This window comes from Stenella coeruleoalba (assembly GCF_951394435.1).
Source record: "Stenella coeruleoalba genome assembly, chromosome: 8".
In the NCBI taxonomy this organism is placed as follows: Eukaryota; Metazoa; Chordata; class Mammalia; order Artiodactyla; family Delphinidae; genus Stenella; species Stenella coeruleoalba.
Genome location: NC_137154.1, coordinates 11,866,013 through 11,890,235, shown reverse-complemented (window position 1 = coordinate 11,890,235; position 24,223 = coordinate 11,866,013). Strand labels below are relative to the sequence as shown.

General features: G+C 48.5%; 1 protein-coding gene across 1 annotated transcript; it reads right to left on the bottom strand.

Annotated features, from left to right (window-relative positions):
- Positions 1-1,649: 1,649 nt before the first annotated feature.
- Positions 1,650-13,226, bottom strand: UBE2L6 (ubiquitin conjugating enzyme E2 L6). The gene is made up of 4 exons (XM_079929350.1): positions 12,951-13,226; positions 8,939-9,034; positions 5,752-5,938; positions 1,650-2,218 (listed from the first exon to the last, which is right to left on the bottom strand). Exons 1-4 carry the CDS (start codon positions 12,975-12,977, stop codon positions 2,067-2,069), a joined length of 462 nt encoding a protein of 153 aa, XP_079785476.1. The 5' UTR covers positions 12,978-13,226; the 3' UTR covers positions 1,650-2,066.
- Between the last annotated feature and the right edge of the window lie 10,997 nt (positions 13,227-24,223).

Sequence of the window (24,223 nt, the reverse complement as noted above, 5' to 3'; positions counted from 1 at the left end):
CCTGCTCATGGTGGCAGCAGTGCTGGGGCTCAGACAAGGGCAGATGGTACCAGTCTTAACTACATGAAAAGTTCTTTTGTAAAATCCGGTCTAGCCCCTTAGTGCTCCCTCGCTAACCCAGCAGGAACATCTCTCACTTGGATAATAAACCCCGGCCGCCAGGGTTCCTCATCTGACATGATTTTCTCAACAACCATGAAAGGCATTTGGGAGAGTGGGCTGGGTCCTACCACTAACCAGCTGTGTGTCCCTGGGCCAGTGAGTGAACCTCTCTGAGCTTCAGTTTACCGTCTGCATGGGGATGATAGGAGCTCAAAATCATGCAGGTGCTGTGAGCGTTAAATGAGATCATGAAAAGGACAAACAGCCTGGCCCGGGGCCTGTCACGTAAGTGTTCTTGAAGTGGTGGCCCAAAGTAACGACACATCTTACATTTCCAGCCATGGGTGGCACCTTCCCAATTCTCTTCCCTTTTTCCACACTTCTCCCAGATTAGGGAATTCCAGGGCAGGGACTAGAGTAGAAGATTCTCTACAAATCTCACCCCAACTAGGCTAGTGGAGCCTGGAGTGATTCCCCTGACTCAAAGATACCCCATATTCTGTCTCTTACAAGCCAGTGGTCTTCTAGGAGCTTAGAACCACTGCACCCAGAAAGCTCCTCCTTTGTGCTAAGTTAATCCCTCCAACCCTGGCCAGAGTTTTGGCTTGTTTTTGTCTCTCTGCGGCTCACTAGAGATGAACCCTGGAGCTGAGTATAGCTTCCCGCTAACAATCTTGTCTGGCTTTATCAGCCATTTGGAGCATGTGCGCTGATGAGAACAGTTCATGAAAAACACAAAAACAAAACCCAACCAGCTCGGCGCTGCAGCTGGAGGGGTGGCCTCTGCCCCGATCAGCAGAGTGGACCTGGCAACCTACTGAAGCGCTCTGTGCCTTGGCTGCCTCCTCTATAAAAATGGGGATGTTATCCTTGTGGACGTGTCGACGACCGCTCAGGCCAAGGGTGGTCTAGTCCTCGTGGCCAGCGAGCCCTCAGCTGTTGGAGAGCAGGGTCACACCTTTAGCTAGGCTGCAGCTAAATCCCCAGCCTCCTCTTCTCCCGATTAACCACCCGTCCCCTCAGTGAACACTGTTGGACTCCACGGTCCATCTGTGGCTTTAATAGCTGGGCAAACACATGGTCTCCGTGGCTCCCGTGGACTGGAAGCTGGAGGGGAAACACCTCCCCGCCTAAAGCCTGGTCCCTAGGAACCAGCAACCTAATGGGATAGCAAGTGGTTTAAAAACCGTGGAGTCAGGGGACCTCCCCAGCCGTCCAGTGGTTAAGACCCCGCGCTTCCACTGCAGGGGGTGTGGGTGCGATCCCTGGTTGTGTGGCCAAAAAAAAAATTAAAAGGAAAAAAACAACAACAAAAAAATCCATGCAGTCAGATTTCTGGGACGGAGATTAGTTTCTTCACTTTATGATTCATCCGTGGAAGAGAAAAGGTTTTGCATCTATACGTCTATCAGCGGTCTGGCTGTTTTCCATCACTCAATCAACAGAACACTCAACCGTAAGTAGGAGTCCCTCCTCCCTGTGCCCTGCCTCCCTCCCATACTCCCCCCTGCCCCTCTGCCCTCCCCGCACCCCCCATGCCTGGGCCCTCAGCGGATTCTGGTTGGCTGCTGGGCTCATTTCCTGCGAGCCGGTCTGCAAGGCAGCCTGAGTCTCTAAGGATCGGGCTTCCCACATCACAGAGCGCTGGAGAGCTGGCCTGCGACCCCGCAAACCTAAATGCCCCTGGCTCTGGGGCAGAGAAAGGAAGTGGGGAAAGCACACCTGAGGCCAGCGGATCCCCGTACCACACACATAACTGCGGCCCCACCACCACCACACACACATACGCACACGCACACACGCACACGTGCACACACACACACAAATGACTAACAATCTAAGAAGGAAAACTTGGAAGAAATGAGCAGGAAATGGACCACAAAGGGGCTCTGGCCCCTAGCCCATGACATGGGTCCGTCCATCACACAGAAAGCATCCAGTGCAGAGATGGGCCAGAGGCAGAGTTAGGAGGGTCGGTCCACTCCAAACTGGAGGGTGAACTCTTCGGCCCTCTTGTTGAATAGCTCTGGGTCCTGTGTCAGCTGGTCGGCAAGCTCCAAGCGAAGGGGCTCTCCCAGCTCTGGTTTATTCACCAGCATGTTGAGGGCCTCCAAAACTGGGGAGAGAGGTCAGATCAGGACATCAGGATGGAAGGAAAAAAATCCTGGGAAGGAAGCGATGGCTGCCCACTCCCAGATCCCCCGAAACGTCACACTCACTCCTTGGGAGAGCCCCCCAGGAGGTTCCATGTCTTAGGATGACGCTACAACCAAATGAAATGCCTCTTACCACATTCACTGATGATGCCCAAAGCCATAACCAGTTACATCAGTGCTTTTCAAACTATGTTTCACGGTGTCACAGAAGCTACCCATCATGGGGGTTGGTGAGATAAACAGTGTTTCTGGGTTCTATTCCCTTTTCGAGAAGAAGTACTTTGCTTTTCTCTGTTGTGTTATTAGGATTCTAAAACAACTTTTATTTGGGAAAAAGGATTCTGAGGCTTAAGACTGGAAACCACTGCTGCCCCGTGGCTGGAAATCTTTCACGGGCGACTTTGGAATCCTGGTGAAGGCAGTGGCCCACCTCCCCAGGCACGTGCACATACGCGTACACACAGACGTGTGGTTCTGGGTCCAGAGCACTTCACCGACCTCCTGAAGCGCATCCAAGGACCAGTCCTCCCCATCCCCGCCCCCAGGATTCTTGTTTCCAGGGTTGAGAACTCCCGAGCTGGTCCAGAGGCAGGATTGATCGCACACCGATTACGTCCATAGGCTCTAGAGCCATAGTGCGCACTATGGTAGCCACCAGCCACAGGGAGTTATCTCAATTTAAATTAATGGAAATTCCCTACAATTAGGAATGCAGTTCATAGTCACATCAGCCACATTTCAAGTGCTCGAAAGCTACACGTGGCTAGTGACCATAGCATTGGACAGGGCAGCTACAGAAGGATTCCATCACCGCAGAAAGTTCTGCTGGACGGTGCTGTTCCAGAGGCACCCAAGCAGGCTCCGAATCCCAGCTCTGCCACCTGCCAGCTCAGGCAAGCGCTTCTCCTCTCATGCGCCTCGGTGTCCTCAACTATTAAATGGAGCTAACGAGAGCACTGTTTCAGGGGGCTTCTGAGGGGATTAAATGAAGTTGGTGGGTTAAAAATGGCTGGTGTCCCTGAGTTAGAAAGTTCAAGTTCTCAGTGGTGCAGGGACATGTCTCAGACCAGGTCCTCAATGGCTACCCAACTCCATCTTTGTGTGCCTGAACTATGTTTACGCCATTATAATTTCAATTTGTCATCAATGGATAGATACCAAAAACGTAATATGGAATAAAAAAGTGAATTTTTATACTGGAGAGGGTGTGGAGAAAAGGGAACCCTCCTACACTGTTGGCGGGGAATGTAAATTGGTGCAGCCACTATGGAGAACAGTAGGGAGGTTCTTTAAAAACTAAAAATAGAGCTACCATATGGTCCTGCAATCCTACTCCTGGGCATATATCCAGAGAAAACTCTAATTCAAAAAGATACATGCACCCCAATGTTCCAAGCAGCACTATTTACAATAGTCATGGAAGCAGTCTGAATGTCCATCGACATATGAATGGTTAAAGAAGATGTGGTGCATATATACAATGGAATATTACTCAGCCATAAAAAAGAATGAAACAATGTCATTTTCAGCAACATGGATGGATCTGGAGATTATCGTACTAAGTAATGTAAGTCAAACAGAGAAAGACAAATATAGGATATTACTTGTATGTGGAATCTAAAATACGATACAAATGAACTTATTTACAAAACAGAGACAGACTTAGGGACATAGAAAACAAACTTATGGTTACCATGGGGAAAGGGGGGCAGGAGGGATAAATTAGGAGTTTGGGATTAACATATACACATTACTATATATAAAACAGATAAACAGCTAGGTCCTACTGTATAGCACAGGGAACTATATTCAATATCTTGTAATAAACTATAATGGAAAAGAATATGAAAAAGAATATGTACATAAGTATAACTGAACACATGTGCATAAGTATAACTAACACAACATTGCAAATCAACTACACTTCAAATAAAAAAGTGAACTTCTGGGACTTCCCTGGTGGTCCAGTGACAAAGAATCCACCTTACAATGCAGGGGATGCAAGTTCGATCCCTGGTCAGGGAACTAAGATCCCACATGCCACAGGGCAACTAAGCCTGCGGCCACAACTACTGAGCTTGCAAGCCTCAACTAGAGAGCCTGTGTCCGCGAACTACACAGCCCACACGCTCTGGAACCCACGTGCCACAACTAGAGAAGAGAAAACCCACACGCCATAACTAGAGAGGAGCCCACGCACCACAACGAAGAGCCCGCGCACCGCAAGGAAAGATCCCGTGTGCCGCAACAAAGATCCCACGAGCCGCAACTAAGAGCCGATGCAGCCAAAAATAAATTAAATGAATAATAAATAAATCTTAAAAAGAAAAAAAGTGGGGCTTCCCTGGTGGTGCAGTGATTAAGAATCGGCCTGCCAATGCAGGGGACACGGATTCCATCCCTGGTCCGGGAAGACCCCACATGCCGCAGAGCAACTAAGCCCGTGCACCACAACTACTGAGCCTGCGCTCTAGAGCCCGCGAGCCACAACTACTGGAACCCACGTGCCACAACTACTGAAGCGCGCGTGCCTAGAGCCCGTGCTCTGCCACAAGAGAAGCCACTGCAATGAGAAGTCCGTGCACCACAATGAAGAGTAGCCCCCGCTTGCCGCAACTAGAGAAAGCCCACGTGCAGCAACGAAGACCCAACGCAGCCAAAAATAAATAAATAAATTTGTTTTAGAAAAAGAAAAAAGTGAACTTTTAAAAAATGGCATGTGGGAATTCCCTGGCAGACCAGTGGTTAGGACTCCGAGCTTCCGAGCTTCCACTGGGCTGGGGGCCCAGGTTCAATCCCTGGTCGGGGAACTAAGATCCCGCAAGCTACAAAACACAGCCAAAAAAAAAAAAAGGCATGTGAAGCTCTTAGCACAGTGCCCAAGTGCCTAATTAAGTGATGTATGTTATCATTGTTAGGCCAGTCCCCTCAGCTGTCATTTAGGGCACTGAGCCCTGGAAAGGAAGACTTCACCAGGGTCCCCAGACAGGGCATGCGGCCTTCTTATCCCAAGCCCTTCCCTCTATAGCCCAGCTGCTTCTCTCTCCCCTGACCCAGAGCAACGCTGCTCTCTCCCACCTGCCCAGGTATGAGAACAGAGGCAGGAGCAGGTCAGCCAGCCCAGGATCTCAGGACACACCCCTTCTATCTGATGACAGCCTCAGCTGAGACTCACAATTTTTTTTTGTTTGTTTGTTTTTTGCGGTACGCGGGCCTCTCACTGTTGTGGCCTCTCCCGTTGCGGAGCACAGGCTCCGGACGCGCAGGCTCAGCGGCCATGGCTCACGGGCCCAGCCGCTCCGCGGCATGTGGGATCCTCCCAGACCCGCGTCCCCTGCATCGGCAGGCGGACTCTCAACCACTGTGCCACCAGGGAAGCCCAACTCACAATTTTTATCTCCTTTCTTCTGGGCTTTTCTAAGTGAAAATCGGTGCCATGACCCCCTCCCCCACCCAGTCCAGGTCCCTCCCTCTAGGCAGGGCCCAGGCCCACCTTGGCAGGTCTTGGTGAAAGGCTTCCAGTTCTCCTTGCTGATGAGGGGCAAGCACACCCGCCCGTTGCGGTCCACGTTGGGGTGGTAGATCCTGGTTGTGAATGTCACTGTCGGAGGCTTGAATGGATACTCCTCAGGGAAGCTGATGCGCAGGTTGAAGGCCTTGAGGTTGTAGGGAGGTTTCTCCTGTGCAGGAGAGGGATCAAGCTCTGTGCCGAGGCACCGCTGCTCATTTCCTTCTAGGACCTCGATCTGGTTTCCCCCTCTCCCCGCCCCCACCCCAGGGTCCCAGGCATCCTCTGCTCCACTCCTAGGAAGAATCATGAATGGCGACATGCCGCAACACAAGTAAACTCTGAAGGCATTGTGCTAAGTGAAATAAGCTAGATCCAAAAAAAAAAAAAAACAAATATTGTATGATTCCACTTATGTGATGTACCTAGAATAGTCAAATTCATAGACATAAACTAGAAAATTAGTTACCAGGTGCTGGAGGGAAGGAGGGACGGGGAGTCAGTGCTTAATAGACACAGAATTTCAGTTCTAGAGATGGATGGTGGTGATCGCTGCACAATAATGTGAGTGTACTTCGTGTCATTGAACTCAGAACATAAAAATGATGAGGATGGTACATACTGTTATGTGTATTTTGCCATGTTAAAAGAAGAAAAAAAAGAAGTGGGAGTTGGAGTGACCAGTTGCCAGGAGCCAGTAGAAGACGCTCTAGACTTCCAGCAACAAGAAGGCTTTGCTGGGCATCTACTCTGTGCCACCCCGTGCTAAGGGCTCCGCACACGTTAGCCCATACAGCACAGTGTAGGGGTTACGTGGACTTTGGAGCCCCTCTGCCTGAGTGTGACTCTTGGCTCTGCCCCTTCCTAGCTGTGTAACCTCAGGCAAGTAACTCAACCTCTCTGTGCTTTTCCATACGGAACAAATAACAGACTTCTTCATAGGGTTTATGTAAGAATTAAATGAGCTAATTTATGTTGAGAGCTTAGAATAGGGCCTGGCACATGGCAAGCACTATGTACATGTCAGCTATTAGGATAAGTATTATGAAAACTCCTGAGTATTAGCATCTCCACTTCCAGATGAGGAAACTCAAGTGTAACGTATATAAGTAACTTGCCCAGGGCCACAGTGACAGCGCTAGGATGGGATCTCAGCACTGTCAACTTGGCTTCTCCACACATGGGCAGTACTCTACAACCCTAGTGGGGCGGAACCTCAGGACTTGGGTGACCCCCGCATAGAGCACAGGGGCCTTCAGGCTGGTTCCAAAGCTCCAAAACCTTCCAGAACCTTCGTGATAGAGAAGACAGGACAAAGACAGTCCGAATGACACAGGTATGCAAGCGTAGACTCAAGGTTTTAAGAGAGCTCCTCTTCCTCAGCAGAAGGCAGAAAGGAAGCCGTAGGGGTCCTGGGTGTGTCTGAGATAAGAGCTGGGGCAAATGCTGGGCAGATAAAGAAAATGCCTTAGCTTTCATGTTCTCGATAATAAGAAGAGGCTGGGACCTGGGAAGTAGACACAAAGCCACTGGGTGAGGCCTCAGAAAAGGACGAGAGAGCGTCTGTGTGTCCTTCTGCAGGGGTTGCAGGCTGGGCTGCCCGGGTCTTATCAGAGGAAGGAGGTGGCGGAGCCAGGAAGCTGAGAGCCCTGGGTCCTGGGAACCCATCCTGGCTCCGCCTCGAGCTTGCTGTGTGGCTTTGAGCAGCTCTGGGGCTCAGTTTCCTCATCTATGAAAATGAGGAAGTTGGACCAGACAGAGGGCTTCACACTGCACCTTAGGGTCAGCTGAGAAAGCCCTACTTCTTCCGAAGTCCTGAGTTAAATAAAGCATTTTGTTATTCTTCCAGCCCAGAGCAGGTGTGGTGGACTGTTTCAACCCAGCAGCCCACAGGACATGACAGAGGGTCAAGGGTTGCCCTGACTCAAGCCGTTCTCCATTGTTCTGGGCTACAGGTCAGTTGAAAGAGAAGATGGCACAGGGACTTCCCTGGTGGTCCAGTGGGTAAGACTCTGCGCTCCCAATGCAGGGGGTCTGGGTTCGATCCCTGGTCCGGGAACTAGATCCCGCATGCATGCCGCAATAAGAAGCCCGCATACCGCAACGAAGATCCTGTGTGCCGCAACTAAGACCCAGCACAGCCAAAATAAATAAATAAATAAATTTAAAAATATAAAAAATAAAGGAAAATGGCACAACCCAAGCCACTGCCTTGTCAGTAAGAAGTTCAAATCCTAAATAATCAAATGAATTGTTCCCATTAAATTCCAAAGAGCTAATAAAAAGCTCAATTGTTTCCATTTTTATTTCCTAGTATCCAAAGGTATATAGATGAACTTCTCAAAGAAAATATCTGTGGTCACTAATAATTAGATGATACAATAGACATCTTGCACTTTGATAGGTCCTTTGGAATATTACTTTCAAAGGGAGATTCTATCGAGATGATCTTTAATAATAAACAGAGAAAAAGCAGAATAGTAGAGATGAGTTATCTGTGTTGTCATATGTAACAATAATTTTCTGAAATACAATTTTTAAAAGAGAACAAAACACATTTTAGGTCTAAGGCAGCAAATTCTACCAACTGTGGGAAACAGGAACTTCATCCCTATCCTTCGACAAAGACCCAACAGATCTCTTCTTCTTTTTCTTTTTTTTTTTTTAATGCCCTTTGTCTACTGAAGCTTCCATGGTGGGCGTGGTAGCTACTGGCTTGCAGAAGGGGTCCCTTACTAAATCCAAAAGGCTTTTAGCCTCTTCATCAGTCGGCCTGAACCTCAGAAGCAATCAATCCAGAGAGAGACCCCCTCTGCCAATGATAACCTCCAGTGAAAAACAGGATTCAGGGGGCTTCCCTGGTGGCGCAGTGGTGGAGAGTCCGCCTGCCGATGCAGGGGACACGGGTTTGTGCCCCGGTCTGGGAAGATCCCACGTGCCGCGGAGCGGCTGGGCCCGTGAGCCATGGCTGCTGAGCCTGCGCGTCCGGAACCTGTGCTCCGCAACGGGAGGGGCCCCAACAGTGTGAGGCCCACATACCACAAAAACAAAACAAAACAAAACAAAACAGGATTCGAAGGCAGGGAAGATTCTTGCCCAGTCCTAACCCTCCCTGCCCAGGCTCCTGGCCTAAGTGACCCCAGTCCCCCGCCACGGTCCTGTGGATACTCACAGGCAGGAGGAGAGCGTGCCACACCAGCACGTTGGCATCATCGCTGAACAGGTTCCGCAGGTACCTGGGGAGCTCCTTCTGAAGGTCCTCCAGCTCCTGCAGGGGGACAGAGCACGGGCAGTTGGCCTCGTCTCCCCTACTTCAGCCCCCTCTCCCCCGCCCCCCAGCACACTGTCGAAGTCCCAAACAGGACCGCCCAGGGGACAGAAGATGGCAGTCATAGCCCCCATTCACTGAGCACTTGGTACGTGTCAGGCACCGTGCTCAGGGCTTTGAGTGAATCACCCAATTTTAGCTTCACCCCAGCTCCGTAAGTACCAGGTGGAGGGAGCACGCACATCACTGCTTCCAGATATTACAGCTTGGGAGTAAACTCTCTTAGGAGCCTTTTCTCCTGAAACCGAGGTACTTAATGTCTGTCCTCTTGTCCTCTTCCTAGAGAGTCACGAGGTCCTCCCTCCCTTCCATAGCACCCAGTATGACGATGTGCTTTACAGTGTTCAAGGCAGAACAGGCAGCAAAGACATCACCCTGTGCCTGTCAAACTGCTCCAGACCAGGCCTGGGGAGGGGAAATGACTCAGGCAGACCATAGCAGAGGAGAACTGTACACACCAAGCAGAGAAACAAGAGGACAAGCAGTGTCACTTTCCCAGAAAGGTGACCCAGTCACTGGACATCACTGAGTTCCCCCAACAGCCATCTCCTCAATAGCACCCTCTACTGACACCTGACTAAGACATGGCCCAGCCCTCGAGAACTTCATTGGAGTCATGGAAGAAACACGGATGTGATTATGTGACTAACGTGTGGACACATAATAGGGAAGGAGAGGAGAGGGGAGCAGGAAAGCTTCACGCAGGGTGACACTGTGAGCTGGGTCATGCGGAATGAATAAGAGTCTATCTACCATGCAGAGAACTGGAGAGGTACCAAGGCAGAGGGCCCAGTAAGAGCAAATGTATACGGTGCGTCCCATGCAAGATTCATAGTTATTACGGGAAAAGGGCTCCACGGTCAAGTACACTGGGAAACACTAGGCTAAACAGACTTCTTTCCTGCAGGACTTCCCAAAGCCTTTAATACGTTACTGTGTGTTGTGATTCTCCAAGGTATGTGCCCAAGCGTGCAGTACTTCTCAAATGTATTAGACCAAAGAACCCCTCTCTCCATTCTGGGGTCCATCTTGTGGAACAATAGACTTTTTAAAAAATATACTTCCTTTTCTTTTTAAAAAAATTTTTAAAAATTGAAGTATAGTTGCTGTACAATATTATATGTTACAGGTGTACAATATAGTGATTCACAATTTTTAAAGGTTATACTCCATTTATAGCTATTATAAAATACTGGCTACATTCCTCATGTTGTACAATATATCCTTGTGGCTTATTTTATACCTAATGATTTGTACCTTTTACCCCTCTACCCCTATGCTGCCTCTCCCCACTGTAATAGACCTTTAAAAAAAAACAACAGCGGGACTTCCCTGGTGGTGCAGTGGTTAAGAATCCGCCTGCCCATACAGGGGACACGCATTTGAGCCCTGGTCCAGGAAGATCCCACATGTCGCGGAGCAACTAAGCCCGTGCGTCACAACTACTGAGCCCATGTGCCACAACTATTGAAGCCCGTGCATCTACAGCCTGTGCTCTGCCACAAGAGAAGCCACCACAATGAGAAGCCCGCGCACCACAACAAAGAGGAGCCCCCGCTTTTCACAACTAGAGAAAGCCCGTGTGCAGCAACAAAGACCCAAAGCAGCCAAAATTAAATAAATAGATAAATTTATTTAAAAAAAAAAAAAAACAGCAACAGATAAAAAGACATTCAGGGAATTCCCAGGCAGTCCTGTGGTTAGGACTCCACACTTTCACTGCCAAGGGCGTGGGTTCGATCCCTGGTTGGGAACAGAGATCCTGTAAGTCACATGGTGCAGCCAAAATAAAAAGTAAATAAATAAAAGTATTTTTTAAAAAAAGACTTTCAAGGGCAGGTCATATTTTTCTGGAACACCAAATGGTATAAACCAGTGGTTCTCAACTGGGGGGTTACTTTACCTACTTGCCCCCAGGACATTTGGCAATGTCTGTGACCATTCTGGGCTGTCACAAATGGAGGAGTGCCACTACATCTAGTGGGTAGAGGCCAGGGATGCCGACAAACACTCTACGGAAAATTATCCGGCCCAGGATGTCAATAGTGACAAGGCTGGCAAGCCCTGGTATAAACAAAGGCAGAGAGAAAGGTCCCCAAAGCCAGTCCACCGCTGGGGAGAGGTCCCTTCCCACTGCGCACCATCTAAACTTTCTCTGCCCCCCAACATACAGACACACCCTTATCTCCTGTTTCTTATCTTTCCATACTCCAACTCTGTTCATGCCAACAAACTGCTTCTTGCGCCTTCTGCCCAGAATCTATGACCCCTCATTTATCTTTTGCCCCAAACTAGAAGCATCTGCTACTACAAGTCCTAGTTCCAGTATCATCTGTGACTCTTCAGCAAGAATGAAGCCCCAGGTTGAACAGAGAAGCTCTGGAATGGACATTTTCCCCAAGTTTACTATAACTGGAAGAACTTGGACTTTACTGGTTGTATATGAGTTCTCTCAAGGCTTTCCCAAAGCCTGGGGATGCTGAAAGCCAAGCTAGGACACACAGTTTGTTCCAGAGGCCTGTTAGGAAATCACCTGACTCAGAGGAACAGAAAATGAAAGTAGGGAAGCCACTGAAAGAGCCTATGGGTTGGAGCCCCACCAATCTGGGCTCTAATCCCAGCCCCATCACTCCCTACTGGGTGACCCAGGACAATCAATTTATTCTCTCTGAGCCTCAACTTCCCCATCTGTAAAATGGGGGTATAGGACTTATCTCACAGGGTTGCTGTGAGAATGAGATGAAATAACTAATGTAAACTACCTGGCATTTAGTGGTGCCAGTGCTGTAAATACTGGCTCCTAGCTCTTTCCCACTTGGCTGGAAAGACTCTCTGCCCTATTTTGCTGCCAACCTCCAGATTTCAGTCCTTCTGGGCTGAGCCTGCTCTGGGTGCCCCAATCTCAGATCATTTTCTTCTCAGAGGCTGAGGGTAGCACTCCCTCTTCACCCCCCTCAAGCCTGCACATAGGAGGGGCACTTCTGAGAGCCTCAAAGCCTGAGGGGTGTCCAACCCAGGATTGCTCTACCTTCCCCATCTGTCCCCAGTCCCAGCCACATCTCAGTCCTCCAAACACCTTGGGTTTTCCCACCTCCTGGGGAAAATCGCCAACTCCCCATCCTTCCCGACCTCACTTCAAATTGTGTCTCTGATCGGAATGAAAGCTCAGAAGGGGTAGGTTTGTTTATCTGTGCCTCCGTATCTCCTAGAACAGGAACCAGCATATAGGAGGCATTCAACAACATTTGTAGAACAAATGAATACACGCCACCTGCTCCAGGACACCTTCTAGGTTCTCCCTGGCATCTTTTCCTCCCGAGAATACCCTGAGAACGTTGCTTTCAACTCCCACTCAGCATCGCATACTTCTCGGGACTCTAATGTGGGTACGAAACTATGGGGCGGGCCATGGGCTATTCCAAGGCAAGGACCCTGTCCTGGTTCTCTCTGTTCAAAAGGCACCTGCCACCACCCCCAACAGAACGCCTGGCTCCAAAAAAGACGCCAAGGAACCAACCCTTCCCGCACCTGAGACGCACGTAATTGTTATCACAAGTTTCTGGCAGTGAAATGAAACTGAAACCAATCTGGGGGGAGGTGGCTCATCCCCATCCCCAGCACAGCTCAGGGAGCCAGCGACACCCCAGTTCGACACGTCCTCAGCTCCCCAAACTCCAGCTCTGGCCCCTCTCGTAGACCCACTCTTCCACTGGGGAGGGGGCAGGGATGCAGGGATTCAGCCAGCCCTGGTACCCAGACAAACAAATGCGCTCGGAGAGCTGGAGGAGGGATGGAGGGAGGACGGAATAGAAGGTCACCGGAACCGTGACAAAGGGGTCATCCTACTCGCGGTTACCTTCGCCACCCGCTTGCTCGCCGTCATCTCGGGACCGAGTGTGAAGCTCCGACGGACTCCAGCTAGAGTGCGCACCGGACTGCGAACTCCGCGCACCCCGCCCCGGGGACACCACCTCCGGGAGCCCCGCCCACTTTCCGTTCCACCCGCGGGGACCGGGTTGACCTGCTCCCCGCCGCCTCGTCTGAGACAGCGAGGCCACCGAGGGGAGGACCCGCCCGGTCCCCACGGCGGTGGGCTCGGATCCCCGGAACTTGAGCTCTTTTGTCGTGAGACCAGGCGGGCCTGGGAGAGCGCGGCGTTGCCGGATCCCGGCGTCCCGCTAGGCGGCGCCCTGCACCAGGCAGCGAGCGCGAGGGGGCGCGGGGCCGGGGTCCGCCCATCCGGGTTCTAGTTCCAGCTCCGCCGCTAGAGGCCCAGCCGGGGGCTGCACCATCTCCTCTCAGCCGCCGCCCCAAACACACACTCGCTCTAAGCAAATACAGGATGCTCGCTATGCACGCGCAGCTCCGCGACAGGTCGCGCGGGGGTCTCCGCCGTCAGACCGCCGCCCTAAGCCCCTCTAGCGAATTCCCAGAGCCCCCTGGGCAAATCATTTCCCCTCTCTAGGCCCATGTGCCCCATCTCTAAAAATGGGTGGGAGACAGCGTAGACTATATCCGCGACAAGGACCCCTCCCCTGGCAGCTTGGAATCCTTTGTGCTGTCCAGCATTCGGTGGTGGAACTGCAGACGTTTCTCCCAGGTGACTTCTTGATGCAGAGCACCGCAAGGGGGCGCTGTTGGATCCGTTCTCTTGCTTTGGGGTTTGGTAGACCCTTCAATCCTTTACTAGGTTTAATACTTACCAAGTGCCTACTATATGTTAGATTTGGGAGACAGCTGGGGTGTTGGGAGCCCCAAGATGTACTTAAGGGGCCTGCCTTATTTTACCATCACTCCATTACAAACTGCAGGCCTACTGTGTGCCCCAAAACACAGCCCGGAGTCTCCACCCCTGTTCAAGAGCAGAGGGCCTTTTCCCCAGCACGAAGCTGAGGCCATTGTGGACTAGCAGCCCCAGAGCATGCAGCAGCATCTGGGGAAGAATCTCCTAGTAATAATGAGACTCTTTGGGAGGACTGAACCCATCTTCCTCACCCCCATCCCCAGTCCAGAGGAGGAAGGAAATCAGAAAATATTTTGAGTGCACTCCCTCGCTTACTTTTTTTTTTTTAATTAATTTATTTATTTGGGCTGCGTTGGGTCTTCGTTGCGATGCGCGGGCTTCTCATTGTGGTGGCTTCTCTTGTTGCAGAGCACGGGCTCTAGGCACGTGGGCTTCAGTAGTTGTGGCTCACAGGCTTAGTTGCTCTGCGGCATGTGGGATCTTCCCGGACCAGGACTCGAAACCATGGCCCTGACATTGGCAGGCGGCTTCTTAACCACTGCGCCACCAGGGAAGTCCCCTCACTTACTTTTTATCTAAGTGTGTTGGAACCAAGCAACTTCTCTGCTCAGATGTGGGATGTACTGTATTTGCAGGATGATTAATTCTGTTTAATTCAATTCAGGAAACTTTTTTTTGGGGGGGGGGGGCGGTTCGCGGGCCTCTCAGTGTTGTGGCCTCTCCCGTTGCGGAGCACAGGCTCCGGACGCGCAGGCTCAGCGGCCATGGCTCACGGGCCCAGCCGCCCCGCAGCATGTGGGATCTTCCCGGACTGGGGCACGAACCCGTGTCCCCTGCATCGGCAGGCGGACTCTCAACCACTGCACCACCAGGGAAGCCCCAATTCAGGAAACTTTAACTGGGCTTCGGCTGCTGCTGCTGCTGCTTCTGCTTCTTTAGACCCCACAGCGGCTTGTGGGATCTTAGTTCCCCGACCAGGGATCAAACCCCGGGCCCACAGCAGTGAAAGCACCAAGTCCTAACCACTGGACCACCAGGGAAGTCCCAAACTGGACATCTTCTATATGGCAAAAATGAATAGGACACTGTCCACAATCCCTTAACATAGGTAGCAATGAAAGAACTAAGGCGTTTGAACCCACCTCCAGTCATTCATCTAGTTAATAAGCATTTACTACAGAGTGCCAGGCACTGACCACAGTGTGGGGTCCCTGTGCTTGAGAAGCTCTCTGGCTATTGGGACAGAGAGAAAGAATGCAGCCCCTGCATTTCTAATGCAAAGTGGTCAGCATTAAGCTATAGGCAATCAACTGATGCTGTGGGAGCTGGGAGGAGGGTCACTGGTTCCAGCCTCAGAGAGGGGCAGAGGTTTCCTAGAAGAGATAAAGATCCAGGTGAATTGCAAGCCCGATGAGTTATAGCTAGAATAGAACGTGGGATGAGAGCGTTCCAAGAAGAGGGAACATGAGCAAAGGTGCCTGGCTGTGAATATGGAAACGCAAAGTGGTTCCGTAATGTGGAGCAAAGTCTGTCCTCCACTCTGTGGTTCGCCTTCCTTTCTCTCACAGAAGCCCCGAGGCCCCAAAGTGAATTCAGGATCATGGACTTAGCCCAGCCTCCCCATCCTGGGGTGGACCCCAAGCCCTCACCCAGCTGGGAGGCCCACAGGTGTGGCCTTCACATTCTCACACAAGGCAGACCTTTGTGTGTCAGAATGAGCCTATTAGACCTGGATTCTAGTTCCATATCTGCCCCCCAGTGCAGCATGGCCTTTGGTGAGCTGTGGAAACTGCCACCTGCTTCCCAGGACCACTGCGAGGCTAAGCTCACAGCCCCGGAGGAACTTTGAAAACTGTAAGTCTGATGCTGAAATCTCAGCCTTTGTACACCGGTGCCTAATCGAACCTCAGAGACAGAGTTTTGGGTGAAGTTAAAAAGAAGAGCTTTATTGCTTTGCCAGGCAAAGGGGAACACAGCAGGCTCATGCCTGTCAAAACTGTGTGTCCCAACCTGGGAGGATTTGATGCGGGGATTTATAGCAATAGTTCAAGGGCGGGGTCTCTGACAAGGCTGGGGTGTGTGCAGGATGTGCACTCCCTTAATCTCAGCTCAGGTGGGCAGTCTCCTAATCCTGATTGCTCCCTTTAATCTTCTTTCTTTTTAAATTATTTGTTTATTTATTTATGGCTGCAATGGTTCGTTGCTGCGCGAGCTTTATCTGGTTGTGACGAGCGGGCTTATCATTGCAGTGGCTTCTCTTGTTGCGGAGCAAGGGCTCTAGGCACACGGGCTTCAGTAGTTGTGGCTCGTGGGCTCAGTAGTTGTGGCTCGCGGGCTCTAGAGCGCAGGCTCGGTAGCTGTGGCACACGGGCTTAGTTGCTCCGCGGCATGTGGGATCTTCCTGGGCCAGGGCTTGAACCCGTGTCCCCTGCATTGGCAGGTGGATTCTCAACCACAGCGCCACAAGGGAAGTCCTCTGCTCCCTTTAATCTCGCCTCAGGTGGTTTCTTGGCTGCTCCTCCCTTGATTAGCAAGTGTTAGAATCTGCCCTTTGGAACTCAGGAAAGGTCATGGAGGCTGGAGTCTTGCGTACAAGAAATGGGAGACAAAAAGACCTCTGTGCCTGGGAGCCCCACTGGGCCCCGCTGAGTTTCAAGCTCAAGATATAAATAATCAGGATGGAATCCCAGCTGCACTATCGTTGGCTGAATAACCTTGGGTAAATTACTTCCCCTCTCTGTGTCTCCATTGCCTCATCTGTAAAATGGGGCTAGTAATAGTGGATGTGAGGAGTAATGTGCTTATATTTGGACAAGAAGTGACAGTTATAACAGTAAAAATATTGTAATAACAATAATAATCAGTATTAAAATGAAGTCCAGTGCCCGCTCAGGAGTGAATGTGCTGGGTTGGAGGAACGGAGATGCCTGAGTTTGCTCCCTTAGAGCAATGGCAACACTATCTTCCTGAGTAGGAGAACTCTTTTTACTTCTCCCTGATCGAGTCGGCATTTATTCATTTAGTCCACAAAAATTTCCAAGCGCCTGCTCCTGCAAGGCCCTCTGTTGAGCTCTCTGCGGGACGCAGGGAAGGGGGAGGCCAACCCTTTGTCTCTACCATCGAGTAGAAGGTACATATGTCTGTATAGACAACAAAAGTTGGAGGAGAAAGGCCTCTAAGTCACTTATATATGGAATCTAAACAAACAGACAAACAACCAACCAAGCTCATAGATACAGAGAACAGATTGCTCGCCAGGGGCGAGGTAAAAGTTCTCATCGCAAGAAAAATAATTTGTGACTTGCCTTACTGATTGTGGTGACCATTTCCCAGTACATACAAACAGTGAGCCGTTATGTTGTATAGCTAAAACTAGTATAATATGTCTATTATATCTCAATATATATATATATTTTTTGGTACGCGGGCCTCTCACTGTTGTGGCCTCTCCCGTTGCGGAGCACAGGCTCCGGACGCGCAGGCTCAGCGGCCAAGGCTCACGGGCCCAGCCGCTCCGCGGCATGTGGGATCTTCCCGGACCGGGGCACGAACCCACGTCCCCTGCATCGGCAGGCGGACTCTCAACCACTGCGCCACCAGGGAAGCCCTCAATAAAATTTTTTTTAATAAAGAAGATATACCCCCAACAAACTCTAGGTTTGACTTATTGTCTGTTTATTGTAAGAATAAAATGAGATTAGGGAATTCCCTGGCGGCCAGTGGTTAGGACTTGGCGCTTTCACTGCTGAGGGATCCCTGGCCAGGGAACTAAGATCCTGTAAGCCAAGAGGTGTGGCCAAAAAAAAAAAAAGAACAAAATGAGATTGTATACATGAGGGGCACCTTGTAGGTACCAAAGCACTTTACCTGTTTATAATGCAGAGTTCTGGGCCAAAGGTTCAAGTTGTTCAGAAGGGGCCAGGACCCTTCAGAGCGTCTTTGAGGGGAAGATTGGATTAGAAAGGAGCAGTTGTTGTCCTCCAGGCCTTCTCCCTGGGCTCCTTTCTGTCTGGGACAGGGAGGGTTAATCTCAGAATCACCCTAGCCCTCCCTTGTCTCCATCCAGCCCAGAGAAGTTCTCAAGGAACCAAAGGCAGAAAGGAATTTCCTGCTTCTTTTGACTGAGGAAGGACTCCCTCTTCCTGTCCCCCTCACACATCTCCTTCTCCTGGGTAAATCTCATACACACGCACAGACACGCACACAAACAAACCTCTCTTGATAGGCTGCACCCCCGTGAAGGCAAGCCCTGCCCTTGCGGGTGAGGTGGAGGGCGTCAGCAGAGGTAGCCATGGAGACAAGGAGGCCCAGGAGGGGAGCTGGGGGGGGGCGGTTCTTGCCCCAAGAGCAGGAAGATGGCCTGCTGAGTCTAGGAACCCGCTTCCTCAGCCTGGCTCAGCCACTCACGCACTTGCTAGTGAGGCCGAAAGCTCAGCCTCTGTGTACCGGTGCTGAGTCAAATCTCAGAGCCAGAGTTTTGGGTGAAGTAGAAAAGAACAGCTTTATTGCTTTGCCAGGCAAAGGGGGACCCAGCAGGCTTGTGCCTCTCAAAATTGTGTGTGTCCACCTGGGAGGATTTAATGAGGAGCTTTATAGCAATAGTCCAAGGGCGGGGTTGCTCACAAGACTAGGGTGTGTGCAGGTCCTGTACTCCTTTCATCTCAGCTCAGGTGGTCAGTCTCTTCATTTTTTTTTTTTTTTTTTTTTTTGCGGTACATGGGCCTCTCACTGTTGTGGCCTCTCCCGTTGCGGAGCACAGGCTCCGGACGCGCAGGCTCAGCGGCCATGGCTCACGGGCCCAGCCGCTCCGCGGCAGGTGGTTTCTTCCCGTAACTGGGCACAAACCCGCGTCCCCTGCATTGGCAGCAGATTCTTAACCACTGCACCACCAGCGAAGTCCCAGAACATTAGCTGTTTTGTGTCTCTTCTTATAAAGACACTAACCCTGTTGAATCAGGGCCCCACCCTTATGATCTCATTTAATCTTAATTACTTCCTTAAAGGCTCCATCTCCAAATACAGCCACATGTGGGGTGAGGGCTCCAACATATGAATTTTAGGGGAACATAAACATTCAATCCATAGCACAGGCATTGTGCTAAGTGCTTGGTATGTGTTATTATAATTGATCTGTCCCATCATTCTCACTTACTTTTCACTCTAACTGTATAAAATAAGTTCTTTTATTGTCTCCGTTTTTTTTTTTTTTTTTTTTTTGGCTGCACTGTACAGCTTGTGGGATCTTAGTTCCCCAACAAGGGATCGAACCCAGGCCCCTGGCAGTGGAAGTATGGAGTCCTAACCACTGGACCACCAGGGAATTCCCAATTGTCTCCATTTTATAGGTAAGAAAACTGAGGCTAGGTTATTGGCCCAATGTCACATATCTGTCCAGTCTCTAAGCTGGAACTTAAACACAGACTGCTGACTTCTCACTTCTTAACCACTATGTCTACCTGGGCCTCAGTTTCTCATGTTAAAGATGGTGGTGAAAATTTCTGTCCTGTCTGCTTCATTAGGTTATACTCAGGAATTTGATTCCTGCAAAGGGATGGGTACTTGTAAGTTGTCTTTCTTAACAGGGACCAACCTCTAGAATGTGCCTGCCCCAGGACCTTCAAATTAGCCTCAGGTCCCCTTAAACCCAGAACTGGAAAGGAGTTTTGAGATTATCTAGGGTTGTCTAACCACTCCACTCTCTGCAACGTTGCACAGTGTGGATGAGAAAACAGGGGCCCAGACAGGGGAAATGGCTTACCCAAGTCATGGATCAGAACCCAGATATCCTTATGCGTGGTCTAGTGAGTTCTTTGTAGGTTTCCTCTAATTGTCTCAGCCCCAGCCTCAGTCCCTGACATTTTCTGAATTGAACCTTTTGATGGGAGCAAAGGGGTCACGCTTCACTGTTGGTTTGCCATCAGGGACAACTGGTATTTAGGAAGCATTCCCTGGTCCAGACCAGAATATGGTGAGTTCCATGCTCATGGCCACATGACTCTGGTCAATGCAATTTACTGCCTCCATACCTCGGTTTTCCCATTCATTTTCTTAGGATTAGCAAATGGAAGTGGTAACTGGTGGCTCAGAAACAAGGTCGATTTTGCAGGTATTGTTTGTGTGGTTTGTGCCAGTTTTTAACTATAATGCAACATTTTAAAAATGAGAGCTATAAGCGCCAAACTAGGAAACTCATTTGCAATGTATTCCAAACAAAGTATTAATTCCCCTAATATATAAAGAGCACCCACAAATAAAGAAAAATAAAAACAACTCTAGTAGAAAACAGATGAAAGATATGAAAAGATAATTCAATGAAAATCATGTAGAGATTATTCTTAAACATGTGGAAAGACCAGCAACTATGCTCACAATAGGAGAAATACATATGTACAATACTAAGTTACCATTTTTCACCTATCAGATTGATGAAAAATAAAAAAGATGGATAATACACATCTTTGGGAGAGTCTGGAAAAACAGGCACTCTCATATATTGCTAGTTGAAATGTAAATTTGTACAATCTCTCTGATGAGAAAATTGTCAGTAACTATCAAAATCATAAATGTACATTTCTTTAATCCATCAGTTCTACTTCTAGGATTTTTGCCTATAGATGATATAGTTATCAATGTGTGAGATAATATAAATAGAGGTTTACTTATGAGAGCAAAATTTTGGAAACAATCTATATTTATCAAGAGGGGTCCGATTAAGTTAATTATGGCACATGCATGCAAAGAAATATTAGGCAGCTGTAAGCAAGAATAAGGAAGCAGGGGCTTCCCTAGTAGTGCAGTGGTTAAGAATCCGCCTGCCCATGCAGGGGACACGGGTTCGAGCCTTGGTCCGGGAAGATCCCACAGGCCGTGGAGCAACTAAGCCCGTGTGCCACAACTCCTGAGCCTGCGCTCTAGAGCCCGCGAGCCACAACTACTGAAGCCCTCGTGCCTAGAGCCTGTGCTCTGCAACAAGAGAAGCCACGACAACGAGAAGCCCGCGCACCACAACGAAGAGTAGCCCCCGCTCACCACAACTAGAGAAAACCTGCGCACAGCAACAAAGACCCAATACAGCCAAAAATAAAAACAAATAAGTTAATTAATTTTTTTTTAAAAAAATGAGGAAGCTGCTTATGTATTGATAGAGAAGACTCTTAAAGATAAATTTTAAGGAAAAAAGCAAAATATAGTACAAAGTGAAAAGTATGTTATGATCTGTATAAGTAAAGGAAAAATAATATTTGCCTCTGCATGCCTGCAACATCTCTGGAAGGTTACAAGATATTCTGATTTTCTCTGGGGAGGGTAACTAGGTGACTGGGTATGGGAGGGGGAGGAAATCCTTTCATTATAAACCCTACTGCCTTTTAAATTTTTGAACAGTGTGAATGAACTACCTCTTCAAAAATAAATAACATTTAAATTTAAAAATATTCTCTCTTTAGGAAACCACAAACAAAATGAAAAGACAACCTACAGAATGGGAGAAAATATTTGCAAATGATGCAGCCAACAAGGGCTTCATTTCCAAAATATATAAACAGCTCATACAACTCAACAACAAAAAAACAAACAACCAAATCGAAAAATGGGAAGAAGACCTTAATAGAGATTGCTCCAAAGAAGAAATACAGATGACCAATAGGCACATGAAAAGATGCTCAACATTGCTAATTTTTAGAGAAATGCAAATCAAAACTACAATGAGGTATCACCTCATACCGGTCAGAATGGCCATCATCAAAAAGTCTACAAATAACAAATGCTGAAGAGGGTGTGGAAGAAAGGGAACCCTCCTACATTGTTGGTAGGAATGTAAACTGGTGCAGCCACTATGGAAAACAGTATGGAGATTCCATAAAGAAAACTAAAAATAGAATTACCATATGATCCAGCAATCCCACTCCTGGGCATATATCCAGACAAAACTCTAATTCAAAAAGATACATGCACCCCGATGTTCATAGCAGCACTATTCACAATAGCTAAGACATGGAAACAACCTAAGTGTCCATTGAAAGATGAATGGATAAAGAAGATGTGGTACATATATACAATGGAATATTACTCAGCCATAAAAAAGAATGAACTAATGCCATTTGCAGCAACATAGATGCAACTAGAGATTATCATACTAAGTGAAGTAAACCAGAAAGAGAAAGACAAATATCATATGATATCACTTATATGGGGAACCTAAAATATGACACAAATGACCCTATCTATGAAACAGAAACAGAATCACAGACATAGAGATCAGACTTGTGGTTGCCAAACGGGAGGGGATTTGGGAAGGGATGGAGTGGGAGGTTGGCATTAGCAGATGTAAGCTATTATATATAGGATGGATAAAAAACAAGGTCCTACTGTATAGCACAGAGAACTATATTCAATATCCCTATGATAAATTATAATGGAAAAGAATAATTTAAAATAAGAATACATATATGTATATAACCAAATCACTTTGCTGTAGAGCAGAAATTAACACAACATTGTAAATCAACTATTCTTCAATTTAAAAAATACTAATTAAGAAAATAATAAATAAAAAATATTCTCTCTTTATAAAGGAAATATTTTTACATTAAAGTTTTTATTTCTGACTTCTCTTGGAAAAGGAGGCCGTTGGCAATATGTAGGCCCACACCTGCTTATGGCAATGGTTGGCTGGAGCTGAGTAGGGGCTGCCCCTTTCGAGCAGGAAAACTTGCCCTCATTTACTGCAGTTCTCACCATTCCCTGTTGCTCCTGGCTGGGCCAGTTTCACTTGCTTTTTTAGCTGCCTAGCCCTGTAAGAGACCCCTGCTCTGGAGTCTCTTTGAATTTGCTACCTTCCTGTCTTGCAGACCCTCTCTTTTCCTTTCTTCCCCAGGGTCAGAGACATAGATGTGTACCTGTCTGGGAGGTGTGACAGTGCCTGGTCCCTCCTCAGGACCCCTCCAGGCACTTCTCAGGTGAGAATAGTCATCTTCCACCCTTGGGAGAGCCAGGACCTTCCTTCCTGACAGTTCTGTCATTGACAGGGGGTCTCAGAGATCATCTGAAAAAAGAGTCAGGAAATACATTAATACATGAAAAACAATGAAAACAAAAACAAAAAAACCTTTTCAGGACTTCCCTGGTGGTGCAGTGGTTAAGAATCCGCCTGCCAATGCAGGGGACACAGGTTCGATCCCTGGTCTGGGAAGATCCCACATGCCGCGGAACAGCTAAGCCCGTGTGCCACAAATACTGAGCCTGCGCTCTGGAGTCTGCGAGCCACAACTACTGAGCCTGCATGCCACAACTACTGAAGCCCACACAACTAGAGCCATGCTCTGCAGCAAGAGAAGCCACCACAATGAGAAGCCCGTGCACTGCAATGAAGAGTAGCCCCAGCTCGCTGCAACTAGAGAAAGCCCGAGCGCAGCAACAAAGACCCAACACAGCCAAAAATAAATAAATTAAAAAAAAAAAAACCTTTTCAGACACCATAGACAGTATGACATCCTAGCTGTCTGCTTAAAGACTACAGTGTATACATTTATGTTTGCAGGTTAGAGACTCACCTGAAAGGATACTTAAGAACTTGATAGAATAGTTATCAGTTTGGGAGGGAAAAAAATTTTATCTACAAACAGCATACCCTTTTCAGACTGCCTGCCTTTCATTGTCTTTGAAATTCTGTAATTTGTAGTAACTGATGCAAAATAATTCTTAGGGACATGCAAATTTTTTCTGTCCAATAGAGGTTTAGTTGACTTTCTTTCTCCCACTCCATGGAAAAACCAGTTTTGCCTTTATTTGTATGTTCATTTCAATACTCTTGAACTATAAATGTGTCCGTTTCCAGATTCTTTTTGAGTTTAACACCTGCCTGTTTCCCTTGTTGATTAATGAGTAGAATGAAATCTTTAACATGTGTCCGTTTTATATCTGTATGAAAGGCATGGTTTTATCTTTTTCTGGAAATTATCTTTAAACAGTTACAGACTAACTTGGAAGGATGCAACTGATGTGTGGTTTATCAGTCTGTGGAGAGAAACTGAGTGTCTTGGGGTGGGGTGGGGAGACTTAATTTCAATTATTTTGTATTTTTAAAATTTCCTACTGTGTGAATAACTATCCATTCAAAACTATAAACAAATACAATGTGTTTTTTAAAGACAATTGAAAAGAGGGAAACAAAAATAGGAAGTATAACCTAGGAATTAAGAATATGGGATTTATGGGCTTCCCTGGTGGCGCAGTGGTTGAGAGTCCGCCTGCCGATGCAGGGGACACGGGTTCGTGCCCCGGTCCGGGAAGATCCCACATGCTGCGGAGCGGCTGGGCCCGTGAGCCATGGCCGCTGAGCCTGCGCGTCCGGAGCCTGTGCTCCGCAACGGGAGAGGCCACAACAG

What these genes read in the sequence shown, in the direction of transcription:
- UBE2L6 (XM_079929350.1), bottom strand. Translation starts at nt 12,977, where the DNA reads ATGACGGCGAGCAAGCGGGTGGCGAAG. An exon ending in CGAGCAAGCGGGTGGCGAAG is followed by an intron (nt 9,035 to 12,950) that starts GTAACCGCGAGT and finishes GTCCCCCTGCAG; the next exon opens with GAGCTGGAGGACCTTCAGAA. An exon ending in GGCACGCTCTCCTCCTGCCT is followed by an intron (nt 5,939 to 8,938) that starts GTGAGTATCCAC and finishes TCTCCTGCACAG; the next exon opens with GAGAAACCTCCCTACAACCT.